Below are 13619 nucleotides of genomic sequence, written 5' to 3'. Positions count from 1 at the left end.
TTTTCACATTATAACATTTTATTTGAACCACGGTGGCTGAACTTGCACAAAATTTGCACACAAGAACATGTAAATGCTCCACTGGTTATTTTGGCAATACGGATCGACCAGGTGACATACTGTACTCACTTTACAGTCAAAGAAGAAAAAGCAGTGTGCATAATTTAAACAGCGTTTTAATTTAAAACAAATAATAAATAATTTCCCTGATTTTTTTTTAATATAAAGGATAGCTTAGTTTGTTTGGTCCATGTCCAGGAAAAGATGCTTTAAACTACAAACATGGCTGCTGCAAACAGTTTTGGTCGTTGCTCTGAATCTGCTCCAGTGCCACGCTGCCATGCTGCATCCCGCCATGCTCCTCCTCCTCTCTGTCCTCCTGCCCTTCAATGGTGCTGATCGTCATTGCAGCCTGACAAACCTCGTCAGTCGTCCTCCCATCTCCTCCTTCCTCCTCCTCTCCTTCCTCTCCCGCCTCATCCTCGTGTGCTTCCACCTGCTCTTGGCTGCCCTTTGAGCTGTCATCCTTTTCTCCATCATCTCCCTCAGTCCCCTTCTCTTCTGTCAGGAACCTGCTCCTTCTCCCATCATCCTCTCCATCCTTCTCCTCTGCCATCGGCATCTCGTCTCCCTCCGCGTCTCCGGTCCCCCCTTCAGTCCCTGTCCCGTTCCCTGCTGCGGGACATTTGTGATCTCTGTAGTAGCTCTGCCTGGTGAATCCCTTGTTGCAGGTGGAGCATCTGAAGCGGTAGTTATCTGTGTGAGACTGCTGATGCTCCAGCATGTGGGCCCTGCGGCTGAACGCCTTCTGACAAAAAAGACACTTGTAGGGTTTGATACCTGCAGGAAAGAGGGGTTAGACTAGAATTAATGCAATGTTTCCATTAATCTTTTTAAAAATACAAAGCAAGGCTTTCCAAAGTTTGAGTTCACAGCTTCTATGAACATGTACAGCAGGGATACTCAGCTGGCTGTGCCTGGGCACCACTTCTGCAAAATGACAGGGGGCCAGGGGCCAGCTGCAGCAGCCCCAAATATGTTTCTTGGATTTTTGGACATTTCTAGGATTTCATCACATTGTAGGATTTTAGGACATTTCTCGTATTTCAGGACATTTTTAAGAATTCAGGACATTTTTATGATTTCAGCACACGCTATGGTTTTAGAACATTTCTAGGATTTGAAAACATTTTTAGCATTTTGGTACATTTCTAAGATATTAAGACATTTCTAGGTGTTAAAGGATGTTTCTAGGATTTCAGCAATTTCTGGGATTATAGAATGTTTATAGGATTTTAAAACATTTTGTGGATTTAAGGACGTTCCTAGAATTTAAGGATATTAGGGGCTTATCCCACTGGCACTTTTTTGATAAACAAACAAGCTCTATTTTGATGCTGTTTTGTGCACTCTGGCAACTTATCTATCATGTCATATCATTATCATAAGTTGAGTATCACTGATGTACTGTATATAACTGCTAACTGAGGTTTCAGTGATACAATCACAGATTTTTTTAAGCTGCTATGGCGGTAGAGACTGGCTTATATAACTAAAAATGTTTTTTTGTATCATTTATTTTAAACTCTTGGCCCTACAATTATACCCTTAGGATTTGCAGTCAAGTCTCAGTAAAAACAGTCATTCATCCCACAGAAATCTCAGGAAGTTAGTCTGATTTTCATATAAATCTGATATTTCAGGTTCAGATATTATGCTAAAAGCAATAAAGAAATAACTCACATGGGAAAGGATATTTCATTATTGCTACAAAAGATCATTAACAATATTCTGCCATCTTTGTTCAATAAAATTGATAATTGGAATCATTAACTCACCAGAATGTGACAAAATATGGGCCTTAAGTTTGTCTGGTCTGTTGAATTCTTTGGTGCAGCCTACATGTGTCCTGTTGAAAAAAAAACAACGGAAAGAATAGCTTAAAACTGATTTAAATAACTTAATAACATAATAAAACAAAAAAGCAGGACAGTCTGAGAGCATAACAAAGATAGAGAAAAGCACTAGTGAGACGGAAAAGGTAGGAATGATGGAAGTAATACTCGATATACCACCACGCGCTTGTCAGCCTCTGTGCACCAGTCAAGGTGCACTTGTAGTTTACATCCATGTCTGTGAAAACATGGACGCCTTATACACAGAAAATCTAAAACATCACCATAGTTTCAAGGCAGACACCCAAATTTAGTGCCACCGATTCAGTATCTGACCAAATGTCTCACCTTCTGTTCCTGACTGCTTTTTTTTTAATGATGTCATAGTTGACCTTTGACTTCTTGGATATACATTTCAAGCACTTCATGATTATATCCTGTTAGACATTTGTGTGAAATCTGAGGGTATGAATTCTAGAGTTAAAGCCAAAGCCACGTCTTATGAGGTCACCATGACCACCAGAGTCTAATCACTTCATTCTCGAGTCTAAGTGGATGTTTGTGCCAAATCTGAGAAAACTCCCTTAAAGCCATCTTCAGATATGCATTCACAATAACAAGACAAGGTCACAGTGACATTGACCTTTTGATCTGCAAAATCGAATCAGTTCATCCTTAAGTCCAAGTGTACGTTTGTGCCAAATTTGAAAAGAAAACAAAATCCATGAAGGTGTTCATGGCATAATGCATTTACAATAATGAGTTGGATGCAAGGTTTACAGTGACCTTGACCTTTGACCGCCAAAATTTAAGTAGTTCATCCTTGAGTCCAAGTGGATGTTTGTGCTAAATTTAAACAAAATCCCTAAGGTGTTCTTGAGATATCGTGTTGACGAGAATGGGCGGACGGACAACCCGAAAACTTAATGCATAAAACAAAAAAGTAAGAGAATCTGAAAGAACAACAAAGGGACAGAAAAGCAAGTGAGGAGGAAAAAGAATAATAAAAAATATGAAAAGCTGAAAAGGTGAGTGACAAAAATAATGAATCAGGTAGTGAAGGAAGGAAGAATGAGTTAAATAAGCTATTGCCATTGGAGAGTCTCACCTAAAGGGACACTTGTATTTCTTGAAGGGTTCATGGATGAGCATGTGCCGCTTCACTTTGTCCTTCCTGTTGAACGTGGCCTCACAGAGGGAGCATTTGTATGGCTTTTCACCTGGAAAATGGAATCAGCATCAGAGTCACTGCTTTATTTACATTTATGAGTTGTGCAGTTATAGATAATGTGATATACATGGGGCAATATAAGTGGGGCCGAGCGTAACTCAGACTGTATGCTTCAGCAAAATTCTTGCAATTTCATCACCTTTCGAAACATTGAATGCTAATATTTTAGCCACAGATATTCCAACTTGCACAATCAGTTTACTTGGGGATCTATATGTAGTCAGCACATTATTCCAGTGTGATTAAAAATGAAGAACAGACTGACTATGCAGACATAAAAATGGTGCTTTAAGAGAGTCTTTCAGACCTGAGTGAATACGTGTGTGCAGTTTGAGGTAGTGCTCTGTCTTAAAGGCTTTCTTGCAGATCTGACACTTGAACCTCCCTCCAACGCCATGAGTGGGCAGGTGGCGTCTGAAGTACCTCTCACATGGGAAAACCTGATGGCCGACAAGAGAGCAGGTCAGACGCTGCACCCATATTGGAAAAAGTAACATTAAAAAAAAGCTCTGAACATCTCATCTTGTGAAATGTGCATTTTAAGGCTTTAGTGTGGGAAAATGTGTCTTTTTGAGTCCAAAAATCACTTCAACAATAGCTTATCTTTACAGAGGCACAGGTGTGTGTGTGTGGTACCTTTTGACAGTGTGGGCAGGGGAAGTTGTGTGAGGCAGTCTGCAGGTGTTGTTCCAGCGCCTCCTGGGTGGAATATCTGCTTTGACACTTCACACACCTGATGTGAAAAGCAAGAAAACAAGTGTTTGTTTGTTTGTTTTTTTACTGGAGAAACTTCTACCGACAACAGTCAAATACCAGTTATACCAGACAAGCGAGTATATTAAAATGAGGGGAAGCTGATCAGATCTTTCACATTTGTCGATGACTGATATAAGCAGCAGAGAAGAGGAAAAACTCCATCATGCTCATCTAAATTTACCGTTTTTGTGACTTTCCCAAGCCCATTTATTCTTACTGAAAATGTAAAGCTTTACACATGGCTAATAAATATATAGTTAAATTAAAATAAATAAATAAATGATTTACTAAAACACCTGTGGCTCAAATAAGAGTAGAAAGAGTTGCAAATAAATTGGTGCCCTTGCGCACTGGTTCCCAACCTGGGCACCCCGACCCCCATTAGGGGTCACTACAGCGTCGTGAAGGGTTGTGAGGACTTCTTGATATTTAGGGGTGTAAGAACTTTTTGGAAAAATATATACACTTTACCCCATATCTCAATATTTCATTCATTTCTATGAGAAAACTAAAAGAAACTGTTATTTTTAAAGTTTAGATTACTACTGAAGATATAAACTTCAAATCTCACAGGATAAGGGCAGAGTGGGGTACTGAACACATGCTATATTCTTTGCTCAACAGCCTCCTTGGAACGCAGTAGGCAGTTAAAACAAAAATCTAATAGAAAAATGGCAAGCATCAGTGAAGAAAAAACACTGAATTCGTAAGTATGTATGTTAAAAATAAATATAATACATACATAAGGCAGACAAACAATTATATAAAAAGCTTCTAAAAATATAAGGAAAACTCATCTCTGAAGAAATATTCAAACAAAAAATCTGCTCAAAAATCATCCAAATTACCCGTTTTGACACAAACTCCCTGCAGTTATTGCGTTCACTATATGGGTAATTGCATAGTTTTATTAGTTGGTCTATGGTATTATTGGTACGCGTTGACTACATAATGAAATATCCATAAAACATGATTTAGTCAGGGTTATCAGTTTACTTATTGATAGAAAAGGGGTCCTTTAGGGGAAAAAAGTTGGGATCGAGACTCTTTCATTCTATTGATACCTCAGAACACAAAGTTTATGTCATCTTCTTCTTGAAAAGCATAATCTACTGTGTATGAGAATCGTTCTCTCACCTGCCCTAACTCCTTGTTTCTGTATATATTGCGTCAAAAACACTGAGGCTATTAAATGTGACTTTGGGAAGCCCGTGCTCTTCCCTCTGTTTTGCTATAATCAATATGTAATCAATACACAATGATGAGTGACGGAGCAGACCTGTAGATGGTGGTTTCCTTGCGTGTGCTCTGTTGTGGGCAGAAACAGTGGGAGTACTGGTGGACTCCCAGTTCGAACAGAGAGGGGAAGACTTTGCTGCAGAGGTGACAGCGGTAGGTCAGCTGCTCCTGGTGCGTCCTGATGTGCTCCAGGAACTGATCCAACTTCTGGAAGGTCTGGGAGCAGGACTTCAGCACACACTTATAAACCTGCAGGAATGAGAGCAAGATTTCTGCTAATTTTGTCATTTTAAGAAATACATGACAAATCTTCCAGCCTTCCAGGTAGCCACAACTTTTTCGTACAGGTGTAAATTAATAGAAATATGCAGAGCCGTAAGATGTGCTTGTGAAAGGGAATACATGATAGTAAGCATCAATGGAGTCATAAGACCTGTGCATGGCTCTGGGAAAATGCAAAAGTGGTCATCCCACATGATATGTTCATTTTAGTGGGTTTCGTAGTTTTGGAAGGCATGTTTTCTTTAAAAATCACCAGATATTTTTTTTAAAGACAAAATATATCAGCGAAAAAAAAAACAAAACCAAAAACCAAAACACATTGCTGATTTTACAAATCACCAAAAATTTTAAAGGAAAAAAAGCCCAAAACTTCTAAAGAAAACATGGCTCTGAGGTTTTGGCATGTTTTTTCCTTCAGAGGTCAGGGTTAAGCCTACAAGTTTAGTCAAATCCCAAAAACGCCTCTGGTGAGCATCATACTTGATGGTTCTTGTCAAACTACTCATTGTGTGGCTCGAAAAATTGAAAATATTATGGCAGCAGATGCCACCTTCTGTCAAATAATCATCTCCACAAGACAAAAAGTAAGCAAAGATGAAGTCTGTACTCACCTGCTCCCCTTTGTGCTGGGTCAAGTGAGACTTGAGCTGGAAGTAGGTCTTAAACTTGCTGGCGCAGAACTGGCACTGGTAGGAGCTGTCTATGACAACTATCTGTTTGGTCTGAGCTTGGCACTGTTGGTCCTGGTTGGACTGCACCTGCATCTGTACCTGAGGGTGCCCGTTCTGTGCAGCTTCCCCTCGACTGCCCTCCGGGTCAGCCCCAGCCTCAGCAGCACCCTCCTCCAGCTCCCCTGGAACCACTGTAATCAAGAATTATGTATACAGTGAGGGCCAGAGCATCAAATCGGATGCTGGATCATTGGTAATTTTACATTTGGGATCGGCATTCATGTAGGAGAAAAGTATAAGTAAGAAATCATGTAGGAGAAAAGTATAGTAAGAATTCGCGTAGGAGAAAAGTATGAGTAAGAATTCATGTTGGATGAAAGTCTTAGGAAGCATTCATGTAGAAGAAAAGTATAAGTAAAAATTCATGTAGGAGAAAACTACTAGGTAGCATCTATATAGGAGAAAAGTATCAGGAAGCATTCATGTAGGAGGAAAGTAGAAGTATTCATGTAGGAAAAAGGTATTAGGAGGAATTCATGTAGGAGAAAAGTATCAGGAAGCATTTATGTAGGAGAAAAGTGTAAGTATTCATGTAGGAGAAAAGTATAGATATATCCAGGTGTAATGTACCTAATGCAAGGCCTGGCAGCTTTGGAGCTGCACTACAGGGCACAGAGGATACAGGTTTGGGTAATGTAGTAGTGTGGCAGCACGTGTTGTCGACACCGGCTGCGGAGCGTCCAGAGGCAGCATTACAGCCTGAACTGAGGCTGAATGAAGAGGTAGGAACGTATTTAAAATGTGAATGTCTTCGGTGGGATGAAGGTTATGTGGACTGGTATTGTTTTACTTGTAAATAGGCGGTGCCGGTGTGAAGCAGGTTGAGAGCGTTGGGGTGACAAGTTGCTCTGCATTGCAGCTCAATTGCTACGTGGTTTCTTTTATGTCTGAAACGTGTAAATATGCATTGTATTTAGAGTATCCTGAGTTGATGTTGATGTTTGTTTTGTTGTATTGTGGTTTTAAGGTGGAGTTGGGGCGGAACGGTGTAGAGGGAAAACTTGTGTCACTGTTTTTGCGATTGTTTGTATGCATTTGATTACTTTGTGAACTGACTTGCCATTAAGACAGCATAAATTGAATTGACGGCAATATAATTTACATACACTAATAAATATATTGGGATTTATCGGTTGTATGCAAACAGACTTACCTGTTTGAATGATTTCCTCTTCTGTTTGTGTTTGACAGGTCTGCTGCTGTGACCCATCTTCGTCTTGTTCACCTTGCTGCTGCTGCTCCCCGCCCCCCTCCTCCTCATTGGAGGACACAGGTACCACCTTGACTGTGATTGGTAATCTGGACACTGTGCTGGCCACACCCATAGGCCACACCTTTAAGATAAAGACAGCTGTAACTTTTACTGTGTTGTTGGCACTCTGCTGCAATCACATCATATATGAATGATCAAAGGAAATGCTTACTAATACCTGTTACCAGTATGGTTACTTTACTATTTTATACCAAATCCTTCCACCAAACTGACTGCCTAATCCCAATTTAGCAACCACAGCTAGACATGACAGCGAGTATAAAGTTAACTCGTCTATGGACGATAGCCAATAGGTTCCGAAGTTGCATTTTGGCCAATGTGTTCCGCCTGTCCTTACAGACTGTTTATCTGCTGTCTAAATGCAATTGGTCATTACAACTCAACCACAAACAAAAGAAACAGAAAACAAACAATCCCACAATCTTATTCTGCATACAAATGCAGAATCTTTTTATAGAGATTATGAATGGGATTATTCGCCATTAAAAAAAAAAACTATATCAAACTATTTCGAACCTTGTGAGTCTGCATGTGTTTCTTCACATTGGACTTTTGGGCAAATGCTCGGCCACAGACGATGCACTGAAACGGTTTCTCTCCTGTGTGACTGTGGAGAGAAAACAGTTAGAAGGGCATGAATTCCTTTCTTCTGGGTTAAAGTCCATTTTAGGATGAATACAGTTCAGCATTCTGGCCAGTAGCTCACCTTCTAATGTGCTGCTGAAGATCAAAGTTTTTCGAGAAGATTTTGTCACAGAAATTACACTTCAGCTTTGGAACCTTGCCTTTAAGCTGCTCTGCTGAGGAGGGAAATTCAGTGAATGAGTTTATCCAACAGTCATCATCATACATTTTATATTCATGACCATTATGTTATAAAAACAAACAATGACCAATATGTTTTCTGTGCATTTTTTTAAATGTATTTATCTTATCTTATTTTAATCTTTCAGTAGCAGTAGTAGTTATGTTTCAGAGACTTTTCCTTCCTGACGTTTTTCTAATTTCAACCTATTAATTATGACAATTGGTTTTTTGTCCAAAACACAATTAAAAAAAAAAAAGTAAAACTTCTGCTGCTCTTTGATCTTTTCCCTCATGTACCTGTGACACCGTCAGAGCTTTTTTTGCTACTCCTTGATCGTTTGGGAATGATGACCTTTTCGAAGTCGCCCAGCTCTGTCAGGTTGGTGGTGATGCTGCAGGTCTTGGTTTTGGTGCCCTGCTTCCCGGGGCTGTAGACGGGAGGGGTGGTGAACGACTGGCTCTCCACACACTGACTGGGCACCTGAGGAAGACACACCAGCTGCTTTGGCTCAGAGTGCTTTTGAATTTCAGTCCTCTGTGCATACACCCAAACTCTGTGTCTGATCATTTAATTTAGTATTTTTGAACTAATTTAAATTCTTCAAAATTGTTCCTTCAGCCACTGCAGCCAGAAATGATTACAGTTTACTTTTTTTGTAAAACAGCAGCTAGTCTGGGTAAAAATGTTGCAGACGTTAACCCTCACTTGTACAGGATGGAAAGGCTGCAGACCCAAGGTGTGGATCTCTGCACCACCACCCCCAGCCATGTGCGGCAGTGTGCTGTACACCTGGACCACTGAGTTGCTGTGACTCGCTGGGACCTGTGAGGAGAGCGGCTGCTGGGCGGGCTGTCCAGCCGGCAGCGGGTGAGCCGGTGTCGGGCCTGAGGGCAAGGGGTGGGAGGACTGCTGCTGCTGCTGCTGCTGCTGCTGCTGCTGGTGATGATGATGGTGATGATGGTGGTGGTGGTGATGGTGCTGCAGGTAGGAAACACCAGCTGTGTGCATGCTCAGGTTACTCTGCAATACAGAAGAAAGCAGATTTGATCATAGTGCAGCAAAAATGCATCGTTTGCATAGAACAGTGATATTCAAATTTCGTCCCGCAGGCCAAATCTGGCCCAGACAGGGTGCTGAGTGCCCCCTAACTATTTCCCAATTCACAATAACAATAAAGTGATTCACACTGGGAATTGTTCTTGAACTTTCAGTATACGTAAGGTGCCACAGTGCATAAAAGAGCCTAAAAATAGAGTGTTCGTTTATCAAAAAGTGCCAGTGGTGGATCCCCCTCACCCCCGACAGAGGGTAAAAAACGAATTGCCCCTCGTATAATAAAGTTTACCTTGATCCTTGAAATGTCCTAGAATCCTAGAAATGTCCTCATATCCGAGAAAAATCATAGAAATGTCCTAAAGTATTAAAAACGTCCAAAAGTCCTTTAATATCCAAAAATCTGAGAAACGTCCTAAAGTTCTACAGATATCCTAAAGTTCTAGAAATGTATACTGGGCCTCTGCGACTGACGCCTGGCCTCCTGTCATTGACCATTTCAACTGTTCCAAATTTGCTCTGAGTCATTTTGTTGATTTAGGTGACTTTTAATAGAAAGCATGATAACCAGTGCCTTTCAAAGACGTGCTGCGTTACCTGTATCGGCGTCTGCATGGTGGCCATAGGCTGGTCGATGGAGGTGAAGGCCGAGATAGCCGACATGAGCACATCGTCACTGACCAGCACGTTGCCTTGGACCAGAGTGTGCGTCAGAGGGGACGGAGGGACTGTGATGTAGGTGGACACCTGGTGTGTAAGTGGTGATACACAAACATGTGAGTTACACAAACACACACAAGTGAAAAAGCATCCACGACTGTGAAAATGTAGAATTCTAACCTACTTCGATAAATACTGTTTTCACAATTGGAAATCATAAATAGAAGTTTCAGAGTACAAAATTAACGTCACTGTACAGAAGTTTCTGTCGCTTTCTTCTTTCTGCTATCAGATTTACAAGCTTCCTTGTTCATTTGTATTCTCTTTTATAACAGGTTTACATTTTGTATTATTACAAATAAACCAACCAAATATGACCTAACCTACAAACTGATTCCCCATCAAATTCATATTCAATCATCCGCATAAAACACCCTAACTATCCCACCTGTCTGTTGGCAGGAGTCTGTGGTCCAGAGCTGATGGAGGGCACCGGTGTGTAGGCATTAGTGGAGGCCAAGGACACTGTGGACAGGGAGGGGACGCTGGACTGGCACTGCTCCCTCTTGTGTGTCATGAAGGCTGGCAGAGAATTGAACTGTTTCTTACACTTCCCACACAGGAAGACGTCCTCGTCGTCTGCAGGACGGACAGACACAGAGTTGAGGTGCTGTATGCTGCAGTCATAACCAGAGATGCATAATATTGGAGTTTTGCTGATATGCCGATATAACTCATTTTGGACGATTGCAAATGCCGATACCGATATATGCGCACATATTTTCCACCTAATGCAGAGAAATCAAGTCACTCCTGCATTTTAATATTACGCCTATTCTTATGATTGTCCACAAGCTGCAAATGCAGACCTAAAATACAATACTTTTCTAAATGTACTCATTCACTGGGCAAAACAAGAAAGTAACGTTAACTTAGTTACATATAAACATGCTGCATTTATTCTCGTGTGACAAATTTCAAACAAAACTGTAAAATTCCTCCCACTTTAAAAGGCTTTCCCTGAGACAGTCCTGACAATAGCCAAAATCAGTGCAAATTTGACCTATTTCAGCTGATTAAAGGTGCATCATTAAAGCGTCATAAAGCTTTATTTGTTTATTTATTTATTTGACCCTTTTTGATTTTTCTTTTTTCGTATTTATTCCAAAGAGCTAGGGCACGCTTCTGACTTCAGACTTTGTATTCTGCAGTTTGTTGGATTATCACTCCGCTGTCATTTATTATATTAGCTGTACATACCCATAGACTGGATGGTGGACGTCCCAGAGACGTTCTGGTTGTTTGGGTCAGGAACTCCACCTTGTCCATCCAGCAGAGACTGGACCGCCAGCACGGTCTGGTTGTCCATGCCTGAAGAGGACAGTGGACAAACATGTCATTAGTCACATGCTGCAAATTTTCAGAGTATTCTGGGCGCTCGGTGGTTGTATGTTTCACTTAAAGACTCAGTGAGTAAAATTTAGTGGCATCTGTTGGCAGAATTGGAATATAATAGTCATGACAATGTTTTCATTAGTTTATAATTAACAAAAATAAGAACTACCATGTTTTTGTGACATTAGAATGAGCCATTTTACGTCTACAGCAAACACTGGCTCGACATAGGGCCGTGCATGTTTTCATGTTGGCCACTGTAGTGCGGTTTCAGTTCTGCAAATAGCTTGCTAGATGCCAATAAATCCTCCACTCTGGGCCTTTAACCCTTTGAAACCTGGAAGGACGTCTGTTTTCTTGTGCTGTGTTCAGATGCCTTTCGCGAGCATTTAAAGCTTTAAAACCTGAGCAAATTGGTTTGTTTTCTTTTGAAAACATGGCTTACAAGGCAATGAGCAACTTGGCAAGAGATGTCCCAAAAATCGCAAGAAATTAGGAAAAGATGTGACAAGAAAATGACCTGAAAAATAGTTTTTAAAGAGAGAGAAAGAATTTTCTGGAAGTTAATAATAATAAAAATCTAAAAAATAGGTAAACATTTTCAGAAAACTATATTTATAATAGCAATTATTAATTGTATTTTCTGTGTCTGTGTATATTTCTTTATTCATTTTACCTTTGTAGTTATTATAATTATTTATTTTATTTTTTTTTATTTATTTTTTTTTTTTATACCTTTGTTTACCTTCTTAATTTTTCTTAAATTCAGCTTATTTACTTGTAACTTATTTCCATGTTTCTTAGGATAAATCAAGCTAATTTGCTCAGGTTTCAAAAGGTTCAAGCTGAATATATGAATGTATTTTTAAGTCGTTAAAGGATTTCAAGGTAATAGGCAAGGCAGCTTTATATGTATAGCACATTTCATACAACAGGGCAATTCAAAGTGCTTTACAGAGCAATAAAATATTTTTTTTAAAAAAAACATACTAAGGGATACAGATTTACAGTAAAAGAGTGAAGAGATAAGAAATAAAGGTACAATTAACTAAATTCTAAAATAAAATCACCATTAAAAATAGCAGAAGCGCAGACAAGAGCTGCAATGATAAAAAGATTATTGAAAATGATTTAAAATCGAGTTTAAAATACATTTCAACAGGAAAAGTCTTTGCCATCTGACATGTGAATGGGAAAAAAAAGTGCCTTTTAAAAAATCAAGAACAGCAGCTTTATATCGTTTTCTCCCCAGCAACTTCAGCTCTACTGACCCTATATTGATCTTAACATACATTCTGGGAATAATATACACAAATCTAATAATAAAATAATTATAATGATCGTAATTATATCTCAGAAGACTAAAAAACACAAACATAGGGTCGCTGTGAATTCACTAACACTGACACTATTATCTCTTATAGTACTATAACACTGCTGTCATCATCAGGGCCTGGCTGCTGCACAGATGTAATATGCTGTCTGTGTAGTAAAAGGGTGGCACATCATTATGTTGCCTGACTGTAATATGTGCACAACGACTTACAGCCGTGAGCTGTCTGATCAATAATCAATCTGTTTGTTTGTTTAGTCACTTCCCTCTATGGGCTGTTTTGATTGTAATAAGAAAAATGGACGCATTTACATTCTTTTATAGTGACTCTTGTGCATATATAAATCTCCCTGGTATATTGGCGTTTTTAAAATAAACATTCAGATTTTATTATAATCGCAATTACGTGGTTATTTACAAATTGTGCCTACCTTCTAGCACTTCAAATATTGCCTGCGCCATCTTGTAGCTCCTCTGCTGAGCGATAGGCGCTCGATTAGCAGGGGCTGTCCGTTCAGGTAACTCATGGTAATGCACGAGAAACACTCAAACCAGAATTTGGACTCAAACATTTTCCTGATCAATGTTTTCTGAAAAAAAGTAACGAGGATTGCAATAAAATATATATATATATATATATATATATATATATATATATATACACATATATATATATATATATATACACACACACACACACACGACTAGATGTAGCCAAATCTTGTTTATTGGTCCGAAACCTCAAACATTACAGTTAAGGTTTTTTGTTCTGTCAACATTTTCTCATTTGATACCTCAGAGAACAAAACCTTAGAACATCTTCCCTTTTGTGTCCTGTAATATGATTAGGAACTTTCAAGAGGCTTTTTACTATATTAGTTGACTTAAAATGAACAAAATACCATGATTAAAATTTATGAAACAATTAAATTGAAGAACAATAGTTTTGGGAGAAAAGAACAA

The 13619-nt window shown here is 39.4% G+C and overlaps 1 protein-coding gene across 2 annotated transcripts; it reads right to left on the bottom strand.

The window, feature by feature from the left end:
• Positions 1-13140, bottom strand: znf341 (zinc finger protein 341). 2 transcript variants are annotated; one of them, XM_042490957.1, is made up of 16 exons: positions 13088-13140; positions 11189-11299; positions 10377-10567; positions 9866-10015; positions 8921-9235; positions 8512-8695; positions 8114-8207; positions 7924-8014; positions 7288-7468; positions 6015-6265; positions 5162-5370; positions 3763-3859; positions 3434-3566; positions 3004-3115; positions 1839-1909; positions 1-840 (listed from the first exon to the last, which is right to left on the bottom strand). In XM_042490957.1, the coding sequence occupies exons 1-16, from the start codon at positions 13116-13118 to the stop codon at positions 275-277; spliced, it is 2787 nt and encodes a 928-aa protein (XP_042346891.1). In that variant the 5' UTR covers positions 13119-13140; the 3' UTR covers positions 1-274. The 2 variants fall into 2 exon arrangements, with proteins under 2 accessions (XP_042346891.1, XP_042346890.1); XM_042490956.1 differs by having other exon boundaries at positions 8114-8204; positions 13088-13119.
• Positions 13141-13619: the final 479 nt, after the last annotated feature.

Source organism: Plectropomus leopardus, chromosome 8 (genome assembly GCF_008729295.1).
Source record: "Plectropomus leopardus isolate mb chromosome 8, YSFRI_Pleo_2.0, whole genome shotgun sequence".
NCBI classification, from domain to species: domain Eukaryota; kingdom Metazoa; phylum Chordata; class Actinopteri; order Perciformes; family Serranidae; genus Plectropomus; species Plectropomus leopardus.
The sequence above is the reverse complement of the archived record's forward strand: the minus strand, read 5'-3'. Positions and strand labels throughout refer to the sequence as shown.

Bases quoted from the DNA above. Each gene is read 5' to 3' on its own strand.
- znf341 (XM_042490957.1), bottom strand. From the start codon at position 13,118: ATGGCGCAGGCAATATTTGAAGTGCTAGAAG. The intron at 7,469-7,923 runs GTTCGAAATAGT...TTTATCTTAAAG, and splicing joins AACACATGCAGACTCACAAG to GTGTGGCCTATGGGTGTGGC. The intron at 841-1,838 runs GTGAGTTAATGA...TCTTTCCTGCAG, and splicing joins CCATATTTTGTCACATTCTG to GTATCAAACCCTACAAGTGT.